At 51.7% G+C, this 25426-nt stretch overlaps 2 protein-coding genes across 5 annotated transcripts in view; one reads left to right on the plus strand and one right to left on the minus strand.

Moving 5' to 3' along the window:
• Positions 1-9205, plus strand: part of Sil1 (SIL1 nucleotide exchange factor) — a 223131-nt gene extending 213926 nt beyond the window's left edge. For both annotated transcript variants that reach the window (XM_060377458.1, XM_060377457.1), the window contains 3 exons: positions 6905-7001; positions 7429-7593; positions 8693-9205. In XM_060377458.1, the coding sequence (XP_060233441.1) occupies positions 6905-7001; positions 7429-7593; positions 8693-9049 (619 nt within the window). In that variant the 3' untranslated portion in view covers positions 9050-9205. The remainder of the gene's footprint in view (positions 1-6904; positions 7002-7428; positions 7594-8692) is intronic.
• An 8638-nt stretch (positions 9206-17843) lies between these two features.
• Positions 17844-25426, minus strand: part of Ctnna1 (catenin alpha 1) — a 125304-nt gene continuing 117721 nt past the window's right edge. For all 3 annotated transcript variants that reach the window (XM_021646475.2, XM_060377454.1, XM_060377455.1), the window contains 5 exons: positions 22527-22637; positions 21487-21668; positions 21245-21350; positions 19769-19903; positions 17844-19013 (listed from right to left, as the gene is read on the minus strand). In XM_021646475.2, the coding sequence (XP_021502150.1) occupies positions 18726-19013; positions 19769-19903; positions 21245-21350; positions 21487-21668; positions 22527-22637 (822 nt within the window). In that variant the 3' untranslated portion in view covers positions 17844-18725. The remainder of the gene's footprint in view (positions 19014-19768; positions 19904-21244; positions 21351-21486; positions 21669-22526; positions 22638-25426) is intronic.

The raw sequence follows: 25426 nt of genomic DNA on the forward strand, positions 1-25426 counted from the left end.
ACCCAGCAGTGTTGAATGGGTCTTAAGTCTAGTTTGAAAGCTGTTGGTAACTGCCAAGATATGTGTGCCAATACTGTACCTTTAGGATTTTAATACCATGTTGGTCATTCTTTAAAAATCATTTAATTTAGAGACCATGGGTGGTGATATATACCTTTAATTCCAACACTTGCAAGGCAGAAGCAGGCAGGTCTCTGAACCAACTTTACATAGTGTGACCCCATCTTAATTAATTTTTTCTTTAAAATGCTAAAAAGAACTTATTTAATACATAGAATAATCTGTATTTGTTGTTTAGAGAAAATCTGACCACTGGAAGTAAATGTATGGGATCATAACACTCATATTATTTGTAACTTGATTTTTGCTTTCATATATAACATTTGTTCTTTAAGAAGCCGTATATTTAGTTTCTGAGTCATGTTGGGAACCCCAGGTTCATCAGAGGATCATGTAACCAGCCTCCAATGATTTAAGCAAAGTCAGTTCTATGAAGTATTGTCATAAGCATATGATAGCCTCAAGTGTAGGTACAGAGTGGCTCTATGACAGAGATGGCCGGGCCCACTGTGCTCTGGGAGGTTTGACCCCCGAGCATGGATGGTGGAGCATCCCTCGGAGCACTCACGGGAAGTCAGGGCTGCAGGGTCACAGTGAGAACACGAGCAGGTTGCTGTGGTGCCTGGCCGGGGATGGAGAAGCTTCTCTGGGCAGGTGTGCCCTGAGCTTCGGAAGGGCTGAGACCTAGCACGGCAGACTTGGGATGGCTGGGCAGGAGCTCCATGCAGGTGGCCTGCAGGTCTGTGTCAGAAGGCCGCTTTACAGCAGGTGGGAACAGGCAAAACTGCCTGCAGCTCTCTTGTCTGATGGTGATCTCCCTCCTGCTCTTCCAAGATAGACAGCAGGTTATCAGAGATGATGTACAGGGCCACAGGTGAGGCACTGGGGCTAGTTACCACAGATGCTGGTTCTTGGGATACAGATAGGCACAACACTTAGGGAAAAGCAAAGTGTAGGGCCAGTATCTTCCAAGACTGCAATTTAATATATGAAGGTAAGGTTTAGAAATTGTATTTTCAATAAGCACCCCAAAGAAGTGTTCCTTAGAGAAATCATGGCAATGTGCCTATAGTAGAAGAAATACAGTGTTTCAGATAAAAGTGTCTTGTGCCAGAAAATGAGAATGAAAAAAGCGCATCAGAACTGGGTGTTGGTGATGCATGCCTTTAATCTCACGCTTTAATTTGTTCTGGAGGCAGAGGCAGGCAGATCTCTGTGAGTTCCAGGCCATCCAGGTCTACAGAGTAAGTTGCAGGCAGCTGGGGTGACACAGAGAAACTCTGTCTTGAAAACAAACATGTCAGAAAGACATAAGCTATGGTGAAAGGGTACTGGTGATTGATTCAAGAAGAGTTTGAGCATCAAAATATTGGCAAAGGTGAGTTGCTAGCTTAGATAAGAATCTGTGACTCCATACTGATTTGTAAATGGACAAATGGAGAAAGACAGACCTATTTCAGGTCCAGCGCCAACATGCCAAGATGGAAGCCATGGTGGAGTGGGGTTGTTGCCATTTGACAGCACAGAAGTAATTAGGCAAGAGTTGCTGGTGAATGCCAAGACCAGTGGGTGAAACACTGGTAAGAAACCAGTTGTCTTACCTATTTCAAAGTGTCTCTATTCAATAGTTATTACTTTCTAAGGAATAAACAATATCATAGCAGAGAAATCTGACAAGAACCCCCATAATCAAATATTCAAAGTGAACATGACTAGTTGAGGGACTGATTGACACCTTTTGTCCCCTGATATGATGTACTGAGAAATAAACAACATGTTTCTTGTGATATTCCTGCCAACATGAATAACCTCAATCTCATCATGAGATAAATCTAAACTGAGGGACATTGTGCAAGTGGCCTGCACTCTTAAATGTCAGTGTCATACAAAATGGAACTATCGGAGTAAAGGAGACTAACAAAATATGCTTCTGCTATGGGCTTGGACTAGACCCAGGATGAAAAGTATTTTTCTAAAAAAAAAAAAAACATTATTGGGATGGTTGGCAAAGCTGGACATCTTGTAAACCACTCTGTCGGTGCTGGTTCCGACCTGTGCTGGGTAGCATATCTGCAACTTGCTCTCATATGTTTGGGGAACGTTCTGTGTAAATGTTTCTATAAAGGGTTAGAGTACAGCTCAGTGGCAAAGGCTTTGTGAGTGTGTGCAAGGCCCAGCACTGAAGACAGTGCTGAGAGAGATGCGGACAGGGGAAGGGAAAGAAAACAGAAAAGCTTATGTGAAAACATTAGCAGCTGGAGAGTCTTGACAGGAGGGTTCTCAGTAAAATACTCTTCTGTTTGTTGTTACTGTTGCTGTTGTTCTGAAATGGAGTCTTGAACCCACGAGTTCAAGTGATCCTTTTTTCTTATGAGACCCCTGGGATCACACTGCGATCTGTGTCTGGCTTATTTTTCCGTAATTTACAGTGCCTCATTTGAAATGACTTACAAAAAATAAACATTCCAGGGGCCGTATCTTGTGTGATTGATTACATACCTGCTTGTCCCTAAATGGCCTCTATGGCTCCTTCCTGCCCCCAAACTTACAGGGCTACACATACTGCAAACTGGTGCTTCGTAGAAGCTCAGGCCATGCATTGGGCCTAGACCAGGTGAGGACACCAGAGAAAGCTACTGTCTGCAAGAAATGAGTGCACAGTTCTCTCAGGCAGAACCATACGGGGTCCAGGCTGGGACAACCACCCAGAGATGCCTTTGTCCTGTGACGTGGCATCTTCTTAAGACTTTCTAGAATACGATGAAAAGAAATGTTTGCCCCCCTTCAGAGTGCAATGAGGCCCCATAAAAAAAGCACACCGCCCATGCAGTGTGTGCCCAGTGTCTTGTGGAGTGCCAGGGCCCATGCTCCATCTGGGAGTCTAGTGGATGCAAGGTGAGCTCCAGGCTTTTACCTGAGCATTTTGTGGTCCCATCCAACTTGTCAGCCTCCCTCATTTCTCATCCCAGTATCCTGTCTCCTCCTCCATCTTTTCTCCCTGTTCATAGATTCATACCCCACTTTCAGTCAGATTATCCCAAGCAGAGTTTCTGTGTCTCCTCCACACTGCATATACCATGGCCTGGAGACAGTGCAGTGGACAGAATACACACTCAAAAGGCCCATGTCTGATCCAGGGCTCTCCTCAAACCACCTTAAATTGCTAACCTCTGAAAGAGCCCACATTTCCGTGTTGTATGTGGGCCTGAGCATCATGCAGCTAGTCCTGAGGGCCAAGGCTGAAAAATGCAGGCCTAAGACCTGTGTGAGGCCATGTTGTCATGTGGTCTCTGGCCTTGCCTGGGTGCTCTTAAAGTCAGGCGTTCTGCTGGGAGCCAGACACTCGCTCAGCTTAGCTAAAATATGGCCAGTGGCCCCTGACAGATTGGCATATCGCTGTCACCTGACCCAAACTGTTTGATTTCAGCAAATGCCATCACTTCCAATTCTGAGATCCACCTCTCTCCCTGACTGCCCCACTTAAGATTTACAGAGTAGCAGCTGCTGCTGGCCCTCTGCGCGCAGCTGACTCACCTGCTGACTGTGAACACCGCAACAATCCAAGTGCTAACAGTATTTATTCAGGCCAGCCGGCTTAGCCCTAAACAAGGGTTATTCTCATCTCATTTATCACACCAGAGACAAGTGCCATCCTCACTATCCTGTGGACTTGGAGGTCACAGGCGTTGCTGGCATGTAAGGGGCAGGGAGGGCTTCTGACTGCTTAGCATACTCAGGTCCCCGGTGTGGACACCCCCTTCTAGCCAGGACTGGCTCAGCAGAGCTCTGGTCCGAAGCCCAAAGGCTGAGAAGGACGGAGCTGGCGTAGATACAGCTGTGCTCTCAAGGACTTAGGCAGGCCTCCTCGTGAAGCAAGTCCGCTATGATTGTAGTCTTGCGACAGCGTGATAGGAGGTCGCCCTAGCTCTGACTCCCAGGTGAGGAAACCGTCCCAGGATTTATCCAGGTCGTCGGCTGCTATTGACAGATTCACTCTGACTGTCCTCCAGGGCTTGGCCCTTCCACTTCCTTAGAACTTAGTCTGGGCTATTTGGGCACCCCTCACCACCACCACCCCGTCCCCCAGGTACACAGAGCCATGTACACTGAGGACCTATGGCTGGGTGGCCTGGAGAAAAGGTCTGTTTCTGAGAGCAGCATGTCTGCTCAGGGCTGACTGCAGACAACCTCCCTCTTGTTGTCTGCACCTGCCTTCATAGTCTGACGCCAACCTTCTTCCTTGTTTCCTCAACCCTTTGCCTGGAGAGCACTAACAGCCTGTGTGCTCTAACAGGGTGTTGTGTGGAACCCTGAGATCATGAGATCCCAGGGCTAGGGCCCAAAAGTTGACTCGGCACCTTGTGGAAGGCTAGGCCGCAGACTGCCCAGCTGCCGATGCCATGTCCTAGCCCAGGCACTGGGTAGTGTGTCTGTAGTCCTGCTGTCCACAGCCCCTTTGGGACTGAGCTGCAGATGAGAAGGCAGCTTCATCGCCCGGGAAAGCTGTTTCAGAAAGTCTTGAGAAGTCTTTAGCTTTCTTTTTCTTCTCTCAGATTTTCACCGCAGGGTTGGGAAGCCATTCTCCCTACTCTCCACAGGCTTCGCTTCCTGGGGGGAGGGGGCTGTGGTTGTCTTGGCTGTAGGTAGTCCCTGGTTTATGGCAACCTTCCTGAGAAGAAAGCCTTTGTTCTGTTCTGTGTGACCTGGGAGGGCTCTGACACTTAGCCCTGCCTGGTCTAAGGTCCTAGAGTGGGTGCTGCGGTGCATTTGCTTGTTCTGTTCAGAGGGCCTATGGGGATGGGGTGCTTCAGAGGTGTTTCCTGGGGTGATCTACTGTCGGGCCTCGTAGTCCCCCTTCTTTGGGAGACAGCATTTGGTGTCAGTGAATTTCCCGGCATGGCAGTCTTCCCTTCCTAGCCCCTGTCTGTTGTGGGTGAATGTTCCTAAGCCACATGATGACAGAAACGGCCCTAATTAACTCACACATTGATGAAGCAGCTGCCTGTCTCAAGTAGGGGGAATGGAGGCAGGGAAGAAGCTACACCCCAGCCCCCTCACAGACTGCCTGGCTGTCTTGAAAGGAGCTGTCAGCGTGCCATCTCCTGGGACATTCATTTCTTCTCCAGGCTGCTCCCTATGCACAAGGCTGGAGCTGCCAAGGAACTGGCCAGCACCCTCCACACCTCCCTTCTGATGGGAGGGCGCCAGGACAGAGGCATGAAGGAAAACTGGTTATGTGTCTGCTCTCAGGCTTGAAGCTGCTTCCTGGCAGGAACAGAGGGGCAGGCCACTTGGAGGGGGGTGCTTGGGTTCTCAGAGTTCTATTTGTCAGCTTTGGGGGTTACCAATTGTGTGCTGGGTCCCTTCCGAGGGCAGCAGTGTGCTGCACCATTTTTCCTGTTACCTGCCTGTCCCCCTCCTTCTGGACTCTGGACCAGGACAGAAGCTGACTGCCTCTAAGTTGTTCTTGCTTCCAGGTGGCCCACCACACTGTTCAGCTTCCCAGCTAGGAAGTTTGGGAGGGCAGATGCTTTGGAGGCGCTGGGGTACTTGTGGTCCCTGTGATGAACTTAAGCCAGGCAGAGACTCTTGAAGATTTTGGTACCCTTTATGGAATGCCTGTGTGTGTGTGTGTGTGTGTGTGTGTGTGTGACAGAGAGAGAGAGAGAGAGAGAGAGAGAGAGAGAGAGAGAGAGAGAGACTGTCTGACCTCTGTCCTGACCCTTCTGTTCCCTGGGAACTCCTGCGTGGGCCTTTTGAGTAGGAGAACCTTGGGTTTGCCTAAGAACCTGAGCACATAGGCCTCTGTGCTTGACACATGCTCCATAATTGATCATTAATATGATCTTAGAAACCTAAGGACCATGACGCATATGTGCAATCCCAGCATTTAAGAGCCCGAGGCAGGAGAATTGCAATGAAGGTGAAGTTAGCTTAGGCTTCATTAGCAAGACACTACCTCAAAACAAAAACATACATAAAGAAAGAAAGAACAAAAGAAAGAAGGAAGGAAAGAAAGAAAGAGGAAAGAAAAAAGAAAAGGAAGGAAGGAAAGAAAAAGAAAGTAAGGAATGTGCCAGGCATAGTGGTGTACACTTTAATCCCAGCACCTTGGTAGGCAGAGGCAGGTGGATGTCTGTGAGTTCAAGGCCAGCCTGGTCTGCATAGTGAACTCCAGTACAGCCAGGGCTACACAGAGAAACCCTGTCTCAAAAGGAAGAAAAGAATGTGAAAGGAGTCTTTCTACGGGCTTGCCAGCATCCCCTGCCTGCTCTGCTCTTTATGTTCAGGAGGGCTGGGCCTGAGCTAGTTTTTAAGGACTTATTTATTTTGTGTATGTGTCTGTGTGTGTGTGTGTGCACCATGCATAGACTGCTGAGTGGGGAGAGGATGAGCTCCTGGTCCCGGCCTCTTGCTCTGTCCTGGAAAGCACAGACCATTAGTGTGAGGCCTAGTGTGAGGCTGCCTGCCATCATGGAAGATGAAGCTCCCGGCGCTGGCTTTGCACGGAGGGAGAGAACCTCTAGATGCTGCTCCAATTTCAGAATGGCCGGACGGTGGTAGACATGATTTCTCTCCTAGAGTTCCTGAGTCGGTTGGCTTCTGGGGAGCCGCAGGCTGGCACGCGGCCCGTGGCCCTCATCTCTGCCATAGGCCACTGTACCCAGGTGGGTCCGCACACATTTATCTCTTTTTCGGCAGGTGAATAATAACTTCTCTAGGATAAGAACCGCCCCTTGTTCTCACTGCCTCTTCCAAGGAAGGCTGGTGTGGTATTAGCTCCCTAGCTCCCGGGATCCTGAGCCCAGCAAAGTGTCACAGTTTCATATGCTTGTCTCCACAGCAATCCAAAGGTCCAGGTGGAAGCCATTGAAGGTGGAGCTCTGCAGAAGCTACTGGTCATCCTGGCCACAGACCAGCCTCTCCCCGCCAAGAAGAAGGCAAGCCTGCCCCCTCCCCTGTCCAGTATCCAGCATAGCCCCAGGGCCTGACGGGGAAAGGCTCCTTTCCACTCATGCTGTGCGCAGGGTCCTGAGCACTGTCCATTGTCATCACAGAGAGCTCACAATATCTAATGCCGATGGCAGTAGCATCCGGAGGCTTGGGTACAGCTGCAGCTCGATGACCTTGCATTTCCCCCAGTCTCCTGAGCCATGCTGTTTGTCCCCCATTTGCCTACTCTGTTTTGTTGGGGTTATCTGAGGTCCCCTTGGCTTTTATCACCCCGAGTTCTGGGGTACAGATGGACCCAAGGGGATAAAGGGGCCAGGAATGGAGGCTGGGCTGGCTGACCGCAGCTGGCTTTTCTGTGCCTTAGCATTGGTACAAATCTGTGCGGCTCTCACTTACCCCTGGCCTGTGCCCCAGGTCCTGTTCGCACTGTGCTCCCTGCTGCGCCACTTCCCCTATGCCCAGCAGCAGTTCCTGAAGCTGGGAGGGCTGCAGGTCCTCAGGAGCCTCGTGCAAGAGGAGAGCGCGAAGGTACTGGCCGTGCGTGTGGTCACCCTGCTCTATGACCTGGTCACCGAGAAGGTGAGTGCCCACACCTGCCCCGTCTGCTTCTGGCCAGTTGACCGAAGTGCCCCCTCAAATGCCTCTGTCCAGCTTACTGGACGGACACATGGATGGATGGAGAGAGGAGACATGTATCAAAGAGGATGTCCTATGAGACATGACACTGGCTGCGTCCCGAGGGCTGGGGAAGAAGGGAGGAGGTGCTAGCAGTGGTTAGTGCCAAGTGTGCAGGCAGTCAGGCATGGTGAGGAAGGCATGGGAGGGATGGAGCCTCAGAGCCCGGGAGCCATGCAGCAGCCAGGAGACCAAAGAGCTAGGCTGGCCTGGTACTACCTCTGGATTCTGGAACCCTGGGTACACTTCCTCGGGGAGCTTTGTCTCTGAGCAGGTGCTCAGGTGGACCTATGTTTGTTACCTGAGGAGATTTGGTACCGGTTCACTTAGGTCTTGAGAAGAGAGAGTCAGGCGTGGGTTCTCAGCCTCTGCTGAGGGCTCTCCTTGGCTCTGTGCCCACTACTGACTGGTGGGATGGGGTTGGCTAGTATATGGTGGGCCTGAGCCACATGCCAGGCCTGGAGTAGGAGTCTGAACCCAGGCTGTGTGGCCCTGTGTCATGCAAACTGTTAGGACATTTAGGTATTTTTAAATGGTGTGTCTAGTGTATGTTTATGGGTATGTGTGTAGCCTGCACGTGTAGGTGCTGACGGTACAAAGTAAGTGTCGGGACCATAGGACATCTTAATGGCTTAGTGTTCTGGGGACTGAGCTCATGTCGCCAGGTGTATGGAAGTAGTGCCTTTACTCACTAAGCCATCTCATCAGCCACATGTAGGAATTCTTACTCACTTGCTAGACCCTGGGAGCAGGGACTGGGTCCCCATTTTGGCTTCCCAGAGCCTAACACTGTGAGCTGGTGTTCCAATGAATGGATAGACAGATGGACACACAGATGGATGAAGGCGCATATAAGAAGTCAGGAATCTAGTTGCTTGCCTCCCAGGAGGTCCCCAGAGGCCCAAAGTCATTTAGAAAGTAGCTAAGCATCCCCTAATGGGAACGGCTAGCCCAGAGCCAGATGACTGCTGTCTGTATTCCCCCCCTTACCCTGGCTGTGCAGATGTTTGCTGAGGAGGAGGCAGAGCTGACCCAGGATTCACCCCCGGAGAAGCTGCGGCAGTATCGCCAGGTGCACCTGCTGCCAGGCTTGAGGGAGCAGGGCTGGTGTGAGATCACCGCCCACCTCCTGGCCCTTCCAGAGCACGACGCTCGGGAGAAGGTGCTGCAGACACTGGGTGCCCTCCTGGCCACCTGCCGGGATCGCTACCGTCAAGACCTTCAGCTCAGCAGGACACTGGGCAGTCTCCAAGCAGAGTACCAAGCGCTGGCCTCCCTGGAACTCCAAGAAGGCGAAGATGAAGGCTACTTCCGGGAGCTGCTGGCCTCCATCAACAGCTTGCTAAAGGAACTAAGATGAGGCTGCCACCGTGATAGCAGGACTGGAGTTGGGATGCGGTAGTGTGAGCTTGGGTGGCTCTTCAAGGTACATCACCCAAGAGGGAGGACTTACTGACTGGGGCATGAGCTTTATCTGGACGGAGCTGGCTTGGCCATTAAACCGACGTGAAGAGTATGGTCTGTCTCTCGTGTCTGCAGATCGGGCTCCACCCTGTGACAGGGGACCCTACCTTGAGCCCTGAGGGTAGTGAGCACTGGTGATGGGCCTGTAGGTCATGCTGGCCAGCCCAGGGCTTGCAGGAACAGGCTGCTCGAGGAAGGCCTGGCCTAAGAGTTGGCAACCTTGGGTGGTTTCACTTTGAAAGTCATTTAACCTAGATAGAGAAGAATACTGTTAGTAACAACAAAGTGCGTGCCTAAAGACCCACACCAGCACTGGGAGCTCAGCTGGGTCCCTCCCTGCTCAGGCTGGAGGGTCATCTCATTGTCCTTCCACCTGGGCCAAAGGCTCCTGGTACTGATGAGGCCTGAGGGCATCTCCACAGGGGACTGCTCTGTCCTGTCCGCCAGGCAGCAAGTGAGCCTGTGCCGCTGAAGCCACAGCTGCCGCAGCCACATGCTGGGAGGATACGGCCCTTGCCTGTGGTATTGATCTGGGAGAGAAGTAATCTTGTTTCAGCTAACAGTGGATGCCGGGCAGGCCCCTAAACAGGGCAAAGGTGCCCCGTCTTGTGCCCTTGCCCCATCCAGTGTCTAGGGTAAGCCTAAGGAGGGGCAGACTCCGCCTGTGTGGACCCCCACCCCAGAGAGACAGAGTGCCAGGCTGGGAGCCTGCTGCAGGTTGCCATGGCAACTCCAGCTCTGGGCTTTCCTGATTTGGATTCTGGTGAGTTTGTTTTTCAGTCTTTCCCAGTGCACCAAAGGCTGGCTCTTGCTGGCTCCTACAGCCCTCCCAGCCCCAGGAGGGCAAGTTGGGAAGGTCACTGTTGGGCAGCCTGTGTGAATCTCGCCTTCCCAGACCCAGAGAAACAAAGGGTGAGTGGGTGGTCTCGCTCCTTGGGGGGCAGCTCCCCGCCCCAACCCAGGTCTTTCTCACACCGTCCCTTGTCCACTTTAGCCATAAAGAAGCAGTGAGCTGTGGTCCTCAGAGCAGCCCTCAGATGCTTTGGGAAGGTGCTTTCCACGGCAGGGATCAGAGTTCAGTCTGCCAAACGCTGGGCACCACCGCCTTTTGGCCCTAAAGACCCTCGGTGCATTTGTGGTGGTGCATTTTTCAGAGGCACGAACAACTCAGGAAGCCTGTGTGCTGCCTGCGCCGACACACTGCGGCCGAGCACACTGTGGGACGTGCACACGTGCTGTCGGGAAGCAGGCTCAGGAGAAACGGTCCTGCTGCCTTAGTCACCTGCGGGGCATGGCTCAGAAGGGCTGCACTAGAGCCTGGCCGTGGACAAATCAAGACGCACCTTGGAGATAGGGTCAGCAGTGTCTATGAATGGAGTTTTAGAAAAGAGAAAGATGAGGGGGCTGGAACAGGGCTGGCCGGGATGGGGGCACCGCAAAGGAGGCCCAGCCAGGCCTCTGTGCGGCAGCACGCATGCCGAGCCCTGGGGACCGCTGCACGTGCTGGGGGTTGGGCTGATCCCAGCCGCTGGAGGCTGATGTAGGTCCCCACTGCCCTTCTGTCCTCACATAGGATGCCTGGACCAGTGTAGGCCTCTGAGCCACAGGCCTGTTTGGGCACTCCTTCACACCTTTCCAGTGAACGGTGCTTAAAGCATCAGCGAAGGTGAGCTTAGCTTGTGACCTGCTCGGCATCATCCAGGCTGGGAGCCAGGGAGCCAGCTCAGGCTTCTTGTGGGTCAGCTCTGGGCCTGTAACCCCCGACAGCATTGCTGGGGTCTTCAGGGTTACAGAAAAGCCCTTCTTTGCCTCACCTTTAGGTACTGGGAGTGACAGCCAGGAAGCACAGCCAGCACTCGAGGCTAGTGAATGTGACAAGGCTGCAGCCACCTAAACTGGGGTGAAACCACCTCATTCCCCGGCCTCTGTCACACAGTGGGATGTCCTAGAGCTGTGAGCCCCCTACGACTGATGGCTAGCGCCCTCCCCTGGGCTGCATGTTCCCTGTGAGGATGCAGAGTGCGGAGGTGGGCCAAGGCCCCATCCCATCCCTCTGCAAGCTTGGTTGCTGGTCACTTGCTTGTTCCCTTTGTCATCCAATCTGTACTGACTGGTTCTGAGATAAATTGGACACAGATTCCTGCACCAGGGGTCGAGGCAGGTGGTGGGGACTTGGAGGGTAACAGAGCTGAGCAGACCCGGGAAAGAAGCCCCCCCCCCCCAGAGACTGATGGCGCCCAAGCCGAGGCTTGAAGAATAGCCCAGGTAAGGTGGAGAGGGTCTGAGCCAAGGGGGAGGGACCCCTGCTTGCGAAACCCACACTTGAAGGTGCTAGAGGAAGTGGTGGAGGGGCCAGGCTGCCTAAGGTGCAGCCACAGAGGCCATTAAGGACCAGGTGATCCAAGGCCCTGTCAACCTTGCCACGGAGCTTGTCATCCTGACACAGTGCGGAGCAGCCTGGCCGATGTCCCTCCCTCATTTGTTCATTTCTTTCACACATGTTCTGGCTTAGTGCCGTGGGTCAGGCCGTGAGCAGGATGGAGAGAGATGAGGAGAGTGGGTTCCATAGCACTGAAGGGAGCAGAACCCTGTCAGGGGCCCCAGGGGAGCCATAAGCCTGTTGGCCGGGGGGTAAAACAGCCTGTTAAAAATTAAATGATAGAAACCATAGTTCAGCAATAGATTGCAAAGCCAATGGTAATTTTATAAATTAGGAAAAAAAATCAAACAAACAAACAAACCCAAAGTGGGGGGAACCAATAAAAGTGAAAACAAAAACGTGGAGAAAGATTAATGAAACTGAAAGATGGTTCTGTGGAAAAGAGTCACAGACAACCAGCATTATGGATGAAGCGGCTCTCGCTGTGAGTCTGCAAGCATTAAAGGGTAAGAGGTGGACAGACCCCAAACGACAGATGCGTCACAAGGTCCATGTGACAGCTCGGAGGAAGCAGCGGGCCGTTCCTCCGAAGCGTGGACTCTGCCTGCCGCCTGGCTCTGTTGCTGCGCCATCCATCTCCACGAGCTCAGTGCCGGGAGCAGCAGCGACCGCCCTGCAAGTCCACAGGGTCTGCCTGACAGCGCTTCTCACGGAGGAAAAACCGAGGTGTCATGGGGCCTTTCCCAGCTTTGGAGGAAACCCCTTAGCGCAGTCACCTTTCCGAGCCACAGAACGCCGGCCAGGCTCCCACGGGGCACCACGATGAAAGCCGCCGTCCCTGCGGCCTCTTCACGCACTGAACAGTCCTTCCACCTGTTGGTTTTAATGTCAGTTTGCCACAAGTTAGGATCGCCTGGATAGGGAGGCTCACCTGAGCAAGTCACCCCAAATGTGGGCGGAACCTTCTGATAGCAGCCCAACAGAAAGGGGCGAGGAAGAGGACCAGTACTGGTCTTTGCTGGCTCGGCCTTCCACCCTCTGCCTGGCTCACCTGCCCTGGTGCCGCTGCTGCCTCCGTAGCTGCCATCAGAACTGGAGTTTCCACGCTTCCGGCACCGACCAGCAGCTCTCCGGGTTTTTGGCACCGGATGAAGGCTGTTGAGATGCCCAGCAGCTGCCGGGTCCCCAGCCTCTGGGGTGTGAGGTAGTTGCTGTGGCTATTTGCAAGTGAGCTGATTTAATAAATCCTCACATGTGCTTACAGCCACCACCCCATCTGTTCCGTTCCTCTGGGGAGCCCTAATGCACCACCCAGAACAAAAAGCTTCCCCAAACGGGGAATCGAGAGAACTTCCCAGACCTCCTGAGGGTCTCTGCAGAACCCACACCCGCCATCCTCAGGCAGAATGCTGAAAGACCGAATTCACCCCTCTAAGGGCGACACCAAGGGACTTCACAGCGCCTCAGTACTGTGCTCAAGTCCTGGGCGGGCCTTGGCAGCCAGGTGTCAGATGGTCAGTGTGTGGAACCCCCAGACTCCACGGAAGAAGGCCTCCCGGATCTGTGCGCCGAGCGGCTGTGTCTCCGTATACCGGCATAGACAGACACCAAAGTTTCAAAGTGCTACCTCACAGCGGCAGTGGAAAATGTGCGGCTGATGCCGGCAGAGGTGCAGGGAACCATGCTGGCAACTAAAACGCCAAAGAGGAAAATCAAACAAGAGCTCAGGAAATGAGACACCCTCTGAGCTCCCGGCCGGAAGGCTCAGTGCTGCGGGGATGTCTGCTTCCACAGTTAATCCTATGAGGAGAAATCATGAGTCTTGCTTGAAGCCTAAGTGGAAAGGCATTAGAATAGCTGAAATAATTTTGAAAAGGAGAAAGAGGGATCACACTACCCAATTTTAAGACTACGGGAGTCGGGACCAGTGGCTTGAGCCATGACAGGTAGCAAGACATGGAGGCAGGTGGATCTCTGTAAGAGCGAGGCTAGCCTGGCCTACATAGTGAGTTCAGGACAGCCAAGGGTTATGTGAAGAGACTCTGTTTCCAAAAAATAAACAGACATATAGATCAAGAGATCGGAGACCCCCCACAAATAATTCCCCCTATGGTCAGGGCTGATCTTCCGGGCTCCAGAGCAGGCCTGAAACACAGATCCTGCCTAACTCTCTAAAGCTGCCTACTTTCCCTTTCTGTCGGTGCCTCACTATGTAGACCAGGCTGGCCTTGAACTCAGAGTTCTGCCGCTCTCTGTCTCAGCCATGCACTTAAGCTGAGTAGCTGTTAACAGAACGAGAACAGCTTTCGTCTTCCTCCATAGTGTCCTGGGAAGAGGATTCATCCTGCTGCAGATCACAGCACATTCAGCAAGTGGACTTTCTTTTTCCTTCCACAAGAATGACCTTTCAAGAGAAGAGAGCGCGGTATCGCTTCTTGGAGGCAGACGGGAATTTCTCTACCATCACTGCTCTTGCGCTGTGGGGCCGTTATTTATTAAAAGTAAGCATTGCTTGAGCGTAAGAGCTGTGCTACCATGACTGGGGTTCCTCTGATAACCGAGAGCGACCACGTGACTCCTGGGCAGGGAGCAGACAGTGTGGACAGACTGGATGAAGGCCGATGCCCTTGCAGCAGGGAGGAGCTGAAGCGTGAGGTTGTCACTCCACACGGGCATGCAGCTCCAAGCTCAAAAATGTTAAACAAGAACCGGTGCCCTGAGCAGTCCATCCTGGTTTGGTTTTGCTTCATCTGTTTCAGCTACCCTTGGCCAACCACGGTTCAGTAGCCAATGGGAGACTGTAGAAATTGTTTGTTTGGTTGTCTGTCTGTTTTGGAGACAGGGTCTCTCTTACAAAACCTGGCTGTCCTTGAACTCAGAGATCTGCCTGCCTCTGCCTCCCCAGTGCCGGGATCAAAGGCGTGCGCCACCACAGCTGGCGATTTCTGACAAAGGTGCAAAGATGGAGAAAAGATTGTCTTTTCAATAAATGCTGCCACAGCGATTGGATCTCTGTGCACCCCTGTACTTCATGACTAATGCCCAGCTCAACTCGAAATCCATCATGGACTTAAATCTAAAACTTCTATTTACAAAAATAGATAAACTTTCATGATGTAAAATGTGGCAAAGAGTTCTTAAATGTAACACTGGACTTATCCAGATATTTTTTTTTTTAAATCTCATGAATTGTACTCAAAGTAAAAACTTCTGTTAAGAAATTAAGAAAATAAAAAAAAAAAACACAAACAAAATCCCTTGCAAATTACATATTTGACAAAGGGTTTGTAAGAGACTTTCAAAGCCCATCTGTAGAATCAACCCAATAAAAGACAAGAGATTTTAAAAGGCATTTCACCAAAGACACAGATGGCTGAGGAGCACGCAACATCCGAAGTTGCTAGAGAAATTCACGTAAAGCCACCATGAGACACCACCGCACACCTATACCCAAACACAGCCTGGGGACGCCATGTGCCAGAGACGGAACAGCTGGACGCCCGCTGCCGCTGGCGAAAAGCAAAATGGCGCCGGCTGGTTGTGAACAGTTTGCAAGTCTGTTACAGCCGAGCATTACTTTTTACAGAATACAACCTTCTCCTAGGTGTTTACCTGAGATAAGCAAAAATCTGTTTATACAAAAGTCTGTTCAAGTGCTTCTGTGAAAATGTATGTATTTAAAAACAAAACAAAACAAAAAAACACCTAGAAATAGTCCGTGCCCCATAAAGTGAGAATGAATGAACACACTGTGCCCCTTCTAAGGGAATACTACTCATTGCTGGAAACAGCCAGGGTGCTCGTGAGGGTGCTCCCCACAGGCTGTGTGCTCCCTGAGATGCACTGTAGTGTAAACGCACAGGCTGGGAACGAGGGATCTCAGTTCGAGGCAGCACGGGAGGGGAAGGGGGTGTGTGCGCCATCCGGGGATACCACAGAGGAGCCGGTAACTTTCCTTGTGTCATCACAAAGACTGGCTTTCCTACATGCAAGTTCCAAACTAATTTTTAATTTTAATTGTTTAAAATTTTTAAATTTTATTTAACTTATTATGTGTGTGGCTGTTCTGCCTGCACGTCTGCCCGTGCTTCATGTGTGTTCCTGGTACCTGCAGAGGCCAGAAGAGGGTGTTGGGCCCATGAAACTAGAGTTATAGAGGTTTGTGAGCCACCATGTGGGTGCTGGGAACTGAACCCAGACACGTACTCGTAGCCACTGAGCCATTTCTCCAGCCCCTCCCCAACCTAAATTATTAAAAAGAAAAAACAAACCAGAGCGTGCGTCAGCAAAGCCCTCGCTCTGGGGCGCCTATGCCATTCTTCCCAACTCCGGTTCAGGACAGCCAGCAGGACGGGCAGCTATCCGAGGTGGTGGCAGAGAAATTGAGACACCCCACAGACAGAAGCTCGACTCCTAAGAAAGTGGGGACACCAGCACGGGGCTCATCAGGCAGGTCGTTCTGACACTTGGGATCTCCAGAGTGGCCACACAGCTGTGTCTCTCGCTGCGTGGGATCACAAGCTCTGCAGGAGAGACAGGCGTATCCCGATTTGGGTCTGGGCTTCTTCGGTTGCCAGCTTTTCACAAAACCCTCCAATGTTGTGTCAGAGGACACAGCCAAGGCAGGCAAGCCCGGGAAGCAAATGTGCTGCTAATGGGCCAGGCCCCCAGGATCCCCAGGGAAGGCCTCTGTCTAAGGCGACGACAGATGGGCTGGTGTAGGTGTGACCCTCCGCAGCATCTGCAGATGGTTGGTGGCCTGTGCTGTTTTTACAAACAGACCTGAGGCGGCGTCTGTTATAAACAAGCACAGACGCTGCAGGGGAATCTGGTGGCGTCGGTGACGGGGGCACCCACCTCCCTAGGGCGTGTACTTTAGTAAGTGACCTAGGCCTTGGTCAAACTCGATCACTACATGTGAGCGGAGACAGACACGGTGATGTGTTCAATATACCGGTGACAGAGGGCAGGGGCTTCGTCACTCTCGTTAGGTGACCTCCACCCTGGAACTGCCAGCACACAGGCAAATCAGGGCGCACTTGGCAGGTTGAGGGAATGCCAGCCGAGGACACCGCTTTGCACGTCTGTGCTCAGGGCAGACCTCTGACTCACTTGGACGGGGATGACTGGCTGCGGTAGAGCAGAGGGGAGACGCTGGTAACTGGCTGCCCACCTACCGGAATGCACGCACACAGGCCCCTGTTGGTCACCAGCACAGTACAGCAGGGATGACGGGGAATAGCTTTCCAAAGAGCACCAGAGCACTCCGGAAAAGGAAGCGGACATGCTGGGTTTCTCTATGGAAGAGCCTATGCGGCAAGGAATGCGGCCTGGCCATGGCACCTGAGCAACAAGCCTCCTCTCCCTCAGCTGTGACGTCATGACCTGCAGCCCTGGGGCAGCTGCCGACCTCGGGGGAGGTTTGCCAAGAAGGAAGACAAGATGGCTCCGGCCACATGGTAATGCGCAAGGCGGTCACAAATTAGAGACTTTGCTTCATTTTAAAGGTAGTCTCATTTTGGTAGTTAGCCAACAAAAAAACAATGCGACTGGTAGTGCAAGCAAAGAGGAACACAGCAGGAGGGGCTTTAGGCTTGGGGAGCAAAAAGCAGGTGTGCTCTGGCCAGGGTGAGCATCTCCGATACCAAGCATGAAAGCAGCAGCCCAAAGCCAGGCACCCGGGCAAGAGCAGAAGAGCAACACGCGGAGGGTAAGGTTCAGGTTCCTCAGAAGAAACAGCTCGGGAAGGCAGGCAGGGAAGTGGACGGGTGTGTCCAGGAAGTGTGACCCACGGGGCACTCAGATGCAGGTTTGATAAGGTAACAAATGGCCAATCTGTCTGCCTGGGGAAGGCGGTCACCTCGACAAGGCGAGAGCTCACTGAAGTGGCAGAAAGAACAGGCTCCAGTAACAGTGCCACAGCCATCTTTAGGGCACTCCAAGGGGTAATGTCTAGTGCGAAGGGGCAGAAGACGAGGCCAGGGAATGGGGACGGCCGTTTCCATGTCATAGAGACGGCTGCGCCCATGGCTTTGACGGGCCCCAAAGAATGGTTACAAAAATCCTAAGGACAGGGATGCAGGGTGGGGCACTGACGGGAACCCGACCCTGTTAGGTGGCAAGAGCCCGAGAGGCCCCTCCCCCGGCTCCCTCACTGGGCAACCATCCCGGGAAGAAGCGCACTCGTGTGTGTGTGTGTGTGTGTGTGTGTGTGTGTGTGTGTGCGTGCGCACGCGCGCGTGCAGAGGCGTGGTGAGCCCAAGCATGACATTCTTCTCGAAGAAAAGGGAGTGACTTCTGTTTCTTAGACTTGGTTTCATAGTGGACTTTATTGGGAAAATTAGTGTAAAAAACAGTCAGATTCATACAATTTAAATAAGACAGTAAAATCTTTCCCTTGCAGCTACGGCAACTGCTACAGAAATCACAAACAAGGAAGAGTCGCTGCTAAGCAAACACGGTGCTGTCAGGCTTCTTTGCCAGCCTGCAGCAGGAAACACTGCGATTATTAGAAGTGAGCCCGAAAATGAATTTGCATTTGAAGCTGGAATAACGGGTGGGGGTGGGGCACGCCCTGATCACGGCAGCACAGCATTCTGGCCAGAAAAAAGCAACTCTATTAATGCCCTGCAGCAGAGGACATTAGTAACTGTAGCCACGCATCGTAATTCCCATTTTGTTTCATAAAGAAAGCAATCAATTCTTTGCGTAATGCATTATGTTTGTTTCCTATGGTTTCCTCCTCAGAAGAGGTCTCTGGTACCTCCTTCTCCAGGCTGTTTCAGAGGGTGCCCGGGGGCTTACCCGGGGTCACCCCTGGTCATTTAATTCCATCCCGCCCAATGGTAAGGCAGAAGGCGACCTCTCCCCTCAGGCCCTTACCTAGAAAGCAGACACCTCCGCCTACTCAGAAATGTGACTGAGACGTTAATGTGGTTGGTGCTCTTTGGTTACAGAACTTTTATTTCCATTGAAGCTTATAAAAATATAGCTAGAAATATATTTCTGAATTCTAAAAGCTTTTTTTTTTTCCCTAACCAGCTTTAACACAAACATGTCCTTGCAAAATTCACCACCTGGCTGAGTTTGAAATCTGCTACCTCCCTGCGGATTATAACAGTGTTCTCTACTTAGCAAATACATTTGAGTGAGGCACATGACTGCTTCTTAGGCCCCCGTGGGCTGTGCAGGCTTAGATGCTATCCATGGCTTTGAACTCGCTGAGGGCCTGCACAGGGTTCACGTGCTTCTTCTGAGAGGCTCGCTTAATCTTGGTCTGCGTCTCATCCTGCTTCTCTCTCTTCACCAAGGGCTTCTTCTCAGGCGCCTTCATCTTCCATGACACAGCAGGAAGGTTGAGGGACGCCATACCCTGTGACTTCTGGTATTTGGTGGAAGCCACATAGGACGCCTTCACCGTCTGCACTACGGCATTCATCAGGTTCTTGGCTGCCTGGATCAGGGACATGGCGCTGTCCACCTAAGAGGGACAGATAGAGTGGTGAAGAGACTGACTGTAGACCCCTCCATGCAGGCCTGGCCACGCCAGGTCTGAGGGTCCCCTAGCACTGTGTAGGCCCGTTCCTGCTTTCTCAATGGCAGTTCTTATCCATGTGGCCTGTAACACTTGCCTTTGGAAAGAAAGGTGACAGTACGCACACAAAGTCACCTCACCATCCCTGCCCCTCTGGGTGCTGAGTGACCACCACGCTGTGTAGCCCTGGCACCGTGAGCAGCAACAGAGAAGACAGGAGGTCAGGTGACTTCAGGTGTGGGGTCTTGTCCCCCATTAGAGAATGCAACCCTCTACAGACCTCTTGCCCACAATGAGAAGGACCTCAGAAATGTGACCTGCTGTGTTACTCCAACTTGGCTGTGCACAGAAACTGAGAAAGCAGCCTGCATAGTTCTACTTGGTAATTTCTGAGCGAGCTTAATTACTCTCTGGGGGAGGGGAGGGTTGAAAACACCTTTCCTTAAAGAACAGCTAGAGAGGAACAGACTAGTCCTGGTGATGGTTCTGAGTATCACCAACTATGCCACACTAAAAAGAGCATGTGGGTCAACAGAGATGGTGCCGGTGTGTGGCCTGTGGGCTCCAGGAACCGAGGAGGGCCTTGTAGTTTCTGTTCTCTGTACTTTGCATGTCTGGAGCAGGTGGGCAGTGTGTATTTCCACTGCAGACAAAGGTCAGCGAATCCCCACTGGCCACCACTCCTCATTGCTAACACTCACCCCAGAGACGACAAGCTCTCCACCCAGGTTCTGCACTTCTGCCTTGACCTTGCTACAGATGTTGAGCTGGTGGCAGTAGAGAGCGATGCGCTGAAGGTAGGCCAGCAGGTCTTGCTTACAGGCTGAGTCTGGGCACTGAAGGGACAAGAAGCTGAGCACTGAGTACTCCCAGCCCAGAGACAACCCCCCGCTCCCAGGGCTGTTTCTCAAAGGCTCCCTGTGGGCAGCAGCATGCTTCTTCCCTTGCTGAAGGAGCAAAGGGCGAGAGAGGGGTGAACTGTCCTATTCTCTAGGCTGTTACACTCCAGGCAAGTGCCCTCTGAGCAGCCAACACTTCCTCTCAGTAACTCGGTGCCCGCCAGCAGCTACTGCCTTGACTCCTAGGTTTCCACCCCAGAGAAGCTCACGGGCCAGCAAGCAAGGGCCTGGTTATACAGCAAAGCCAATACTCTAAGCTATGTACGTTAACCATCCAAAGAAACAATCTTCTGCCTAAGGCACTGTCTGCTCAGCAAGGGTACACGGGACAGACCTGCTCACAGACACACGTTAGGAACGGTCAGCAGCATAAGCCTGTAGCCCCGGCCCAGCTGGCACTGAAGCCTGGGTGGTTAGGCCTCCTGAGAGGGAAGCACGGTCACTCTCCAGTGTTTAGAACAGACATTTCCTTCCAGTGAGATGGAAGAGAGAGGCAGTGGGCTAGGAAATGGGCCTACTCCAAGCTGAAGGCTTTGGATTTGTTCTAAGATGTCGCAGAAGCAGGACGGACTCAAGTCTGATTTGTGTTTTATCATGACAATGTTCCTCCAGTGTTGTGTACAAACTGGAGGAAAGAAAACAGGCCGCAGTGGCCCATGTAGGTGAGATGACGGAGCTAATCTCAGAGAGGAGAGAAGAGGTGGTGAACTGGCCACAAGGCCTTAGTGGGTGCTCAAGAATGACTGTCAAATGTTGGGTTGAGTGAGGAGGGCCAGCCGTCGTTCATCCTGCAGCCTGGATATCCTGAAAAGCCCACACTGCTGTGCTTGAAGTCCAGCGCACCGCAGGAGTATGCTGTGCGGCTTCTTGGAGGTGTGCAGCAGCAAGCGCTGAGACAGAGAAGCCTGTGCCCCACCACACCCATGAGGCTTTCAACAGCAGCCAGAGCAAGGCCCACAGAAACCTCTGTATGAGGCTCTGACACACCAGTTCCAGTGCTGAGGCCAACAGAGTGTGCTTCTGCCCAGAACAGAAGTTCTGAGGAGGGAGAACAGAAACAACAGAAGAGGTTGGTTTTAAAGATTTAGTGATAGAAAGTTTTAGGATAGACACATCCAACTCCTGAGACTCGTCAAAGAAACAGGATTTGAGAAATCGTTAGGAATGCACGCTGGGATTAATCAAGTAAGTTAGAGCAATTTTCAAAGATGAGCTATGGCCCATGGAAATGCTCATTAACAGTTGCCTCAGCAGTGGGCCAAGCAGAGCGGCACTTACGTGATCCGCAATGGTTCGGCCAAGCTTATCCATCCTGGACCCTGCCTCAGCAATCTTCTTGGCAGCGCTGATCACATCTGATGTGTTTTTGAGTGGTCCTTTGCCTCTGAGAAGAGAACAGGGTCCCTGTCTGTGAGGCTCTCCTGGTTCTCGGAGTGGAGAAAAGATCTCTACAAAGCATCAGGGCCCTGGGGAAGAGAGCAGCCTCTCGGCTGGGCCTGCAGCAGTGGGCTTCTGCTTACCGGGTGAAGTCGGTCATCTCCATCATAATCATGCACATCTGCTTGGCCAGCACAATGATGTCATTGCCGCTGTCATCCCATTTGGACACCTCAGCATCCAGCTTGCTCTTTTCTTCCTGGAAACTGGCCACCTGTTCTGCAATCTTTGCTTTTTGCTCCTGAGGAAGCTGAGCCATGATCGCCTACAATCACAAGGCAAACCACTCTTAGGAAGTCCTCACAGTGCATTAGCCAGGAAGACTCTTAACAGCAATCTACAACATAGGGAGGATAATGCTTTAATACTTTCATTTTTGCCTGAAGGGCTATTTCCTCATTTTTGCAGGTAACTGCAACCTAAATTCCCGCCCCACTTTCAAAGCCATGTCTGAATGTGGAGGGAGCAGCATGGGGGGCTAACTCAGACGTTTCCCCAGCACATCTGTGCAGGGCTGACTGACTGACTCCTTCAAGGTTCAAGCTTGCTGCTGTCCCTGGGAACTAGGAAGGAGAGAAAGGGAGATGAGTGGTTGTTGGAAATGTCTATTCAGGGAGGGCTCCAAGTATGGAAGATCAGGCAGAAGGCGGGCGGAGTCTGCTGAGGAGCACACACCTTGGCTACCTGACAAGCACCGCTGTCAGTTGGAGACCAGCTGCCAACTGACGCCCACAGGCCTGAGCTCCACCCTCTCAGCTCTCCAGTGCTCACCACCAGGAGCAGGGACGTGCTCTCTGACAGATTTCCATGGAGTGAGAAAATAGACTCCATAGAAATATATCTTGGCATCCTTCCAAAAGCATGGATGCTATTGACTGAAGAGTTAATGATCCAATGCAATGGTGATGACTGCTTTTCTTGAATGTACCAGTGGGGTTTTTTTGGGTACTTTTTTTTCTTTTAAAGGCCCATGAATTTAAGAGCACATTCCCCTGGTTATCAATGCAATGGGCAGAAGCTTTTCAGAATTCCTTTTAGCGGATGTTATACTGACTAGATCCTCAGTCTTTCTGAACTCAGGGTGTACCATAAGCTGGCAGCCCAGCATGGATGGCCTCCTTACCCGGGCACTCTGGCCAGCTATCAGTTGGTCATCTTCTGTCTGGACACTTGTCCTACTTCTGACATCAAAATCTTCTGTCTCAAAGTCAGAGTCATCCAGTTCCTCGGGGGTCTGAAAAACAAAAGACTATGGATCAGATGCAGTGCCACCCCTCCGGCCTCCCTGAGTGGAACCTCCGGGCCAGAAGCACGAAGGCTCGGAAGGCAGGACTCCGCTCACCGGAGAGTAGTCTGCGTGGTACCCACGCTCACTTTCTTGTGTTGTTGTAAGCCAGCGTTTCTCTGTGTAGTGCTGGCTGTCCTGGACTTGCTTTGTAAACCAGGGTGGCCTTGAACTCATAGAAATCTGCCTGCCTCTGCTTCCTGAGTGCTGGATTAAAGACTTGCACCACCACTGGCTCACACTCACTCTTTAAAGAAAGCTCCCTTCATAGGGTTCAGGGCTCAGGCCGACAGCTGAGACAGAAGCTGTAACACTGTAACATGAAGATTCCACTTTAATGCTGTTTCCCAAAGCATCAGCATATGACAGTCAAAACCAATCCCTGGTCAAAAGTCTTTAAAGTAGGGATGTTTATACAACAGAAAGCAATCTCGTAACAAGCTCCACTTTACAACAAGAAAATAACACGAATTAATGCCAGGCTTTCTTTTGGGGTGCCAAAGGCTATTTTGAGGAATAAAAGAAGCAATATATTATTCCTAAAGTCTTATTTTATTTTTTATCAAAGGACAAGAGAATACAGTAGATGAGAGTTCAGTGCACGCCAAAGGGACTGACTGCTGGTCTAGTCCTCTGCTTTAGTCATTAGGTAAAATTTGTATTTTGTACTAACTACCAACCTTTCCTGATTAGCTACTGACTTGAAATAGCTCTAAGGAAGGGCCGGCAGGCAGAACAGCTGGGGTTGGCTTTTGGCCCAGATGGCTGGCCTGTGACAGGAGGACAGCGAGGCCTCATCTCCACTAGGCCCTAAGCCAAGCTGTGTCCAGAGCCTTGTTGTGAGATCAAATGACAGAACGTGTGCGAAGCACCGAGGACATGGCACTGAGGAAATGACAGGCAGAGGCTGGGTCTACCCCCGAGAAGAGAACAGTAGTGGGCAGGAATGACAAGGTGCCACAAAGTCACAAAGATGCTGTCCGTGTGTGGATCTGGAGCCCTCTGAGCTCTGGCCGCAGACTGCTGTAGTGCTGCTGGCATGCTAAGGCTAAGGAGCTTTTCAAAGCACCACTTGACATTGCTGCTTTCCTGCGCACAGCTTAGCTGGGTCCTGAGAACTGCTCTTGGCAAGAAAAGGAGCCCTTTTCTTTTGTTCACTCACTCACCTATTCTAACACTGAACTGGAGCAAAGGGCAAAAATAAGTAACTATACGACCCGACCCGCTACAAAGTGATCGGCACAACAAACAACCAGAGCCATCACGGTGACTAGAAACAGAAAGGTCCGGTGAGGCAGTGCAGTGGGAGAGGCCTGTTGGTAAACTGAGGTAAAAGAGCAGCAACTCGGCTTCAGGCTGGATGGCCGGCTCAGTTGACCGAGCCAAGGGAAGAACAGCAGCAGATGACAGGACAAATGATGTGGGAACAGGAGCCCGTGTCCAATGACTGCAGCGTCAGGGCTGGCTTGGAGGCCCTAGGCTGAGCAGACTTGGATCCAGGGCCTAGGAGGATCAGGTAAGTGATGCCCTGGATCAGGGTGGGAACATGCTCACATTCACTAGAGGGAAGATAAAGCCAATCAGATAGGAGGTGTGCAACAAAGCAATCCAAGGGAGGCCACAGTGTGGACGTGAGCTGAGAGGTGGTTAACTACTGAGTGATCTGTTTCTGAGGCTGGGGCTCACTCTTGGTCACAGTAAGTAATAAAAACAAACAAACAAAAACAAAAACAGTAGTAAGTTGGCTACATAAGTATGGATCTTAGCAAAATCAGTCTCTAAAGAAAGTATTTTTACAAAGGAGTGCAGGCAAAGAAAAAAAAGCCAGGGCTTCCCTGCCAGAGAGACTGAGACAGAGAGGGGCTCAGAGGTGTATTTTTCTCCACCTAAAATAAGGACCATAATCACACAGAGAAAAAGGATCCTGAGGAAATAGACTGAGTTTAAAGGTTGCTGTATCTAGTGCTGGGCAACCTCAGCCAGGAGCACTGACAGGGACCTCTTCCAAAGGAAAGCAATGGTCGCGGGGCACAGCAGCAGGGGATAGAGAGACAGTCCAGCTGCCTGGCATTGCCAAGAGAACTGGTTAAGACCAGACACTGGGTTAGAGGTTCAGGTGTGGGAAAGTTAAAGAGAAAAGGAAAACAGTTCTAGATTCTAGGGCCAGAGCTTTGAGGCAGCGACTTAAGCAACAGGATACCAAGGGCCCTCATGGGGGCCCAGCCTCAGAGACTGCCATCAGTATGGCTGTGTTGCTCTGATTTTTGCTCAGCAGGAAAGTGAGGGATACTAAGACTGCATTTTGAAATGAAGCCTAAAAAAAAGAAATGTGCCCAAAACCAAGACCTGGGGTTGGTAAGATGCCCAAGTGGATAAAGGCACTTGCTGCCAAGCCTGACAGCCTGAGTTCAATCCCTGGGACCCACATGGTAGAAGGAGAGACCAGGCCTTAACTTCCACAAAGTGTCCTCTGGTCTCCATACATGCGCACATAAAAATAAAAAGCGAGAGGTGGGGCCAATCAACGACCCTGCTAGCCTAAAGGACTGCTGAGAACCAAACGGAAGAAAGTCCAACACCAAAGCCTGTGTGCACACACGTGTTTGCATATGTGCACATGCGCGCTGAGGACGGAACCCTGGCTCAGGTTAATCAACACTTGGCTTTATCACTGACGCTCATTTCTAGCCAAGATGACTGCTGAATCAAAGGCAGTGATGGTCAGTGAGCAGGACGGT

The sequence above is a fragment of the Meriones unguiculatus genome, chromosome 2, assembly GCF_030254825.1.
Source record: "Meriones unguiculatus strain TT.TT164.6M chromosome 2, Bangor_MerUng_6.1, whole genome shotgun sequence".
NCBI lineage: Eukaryota > Metazoa > Chordata > Mammalia > Rodentia > Muridae > Meriones > Meriones unguiculatus.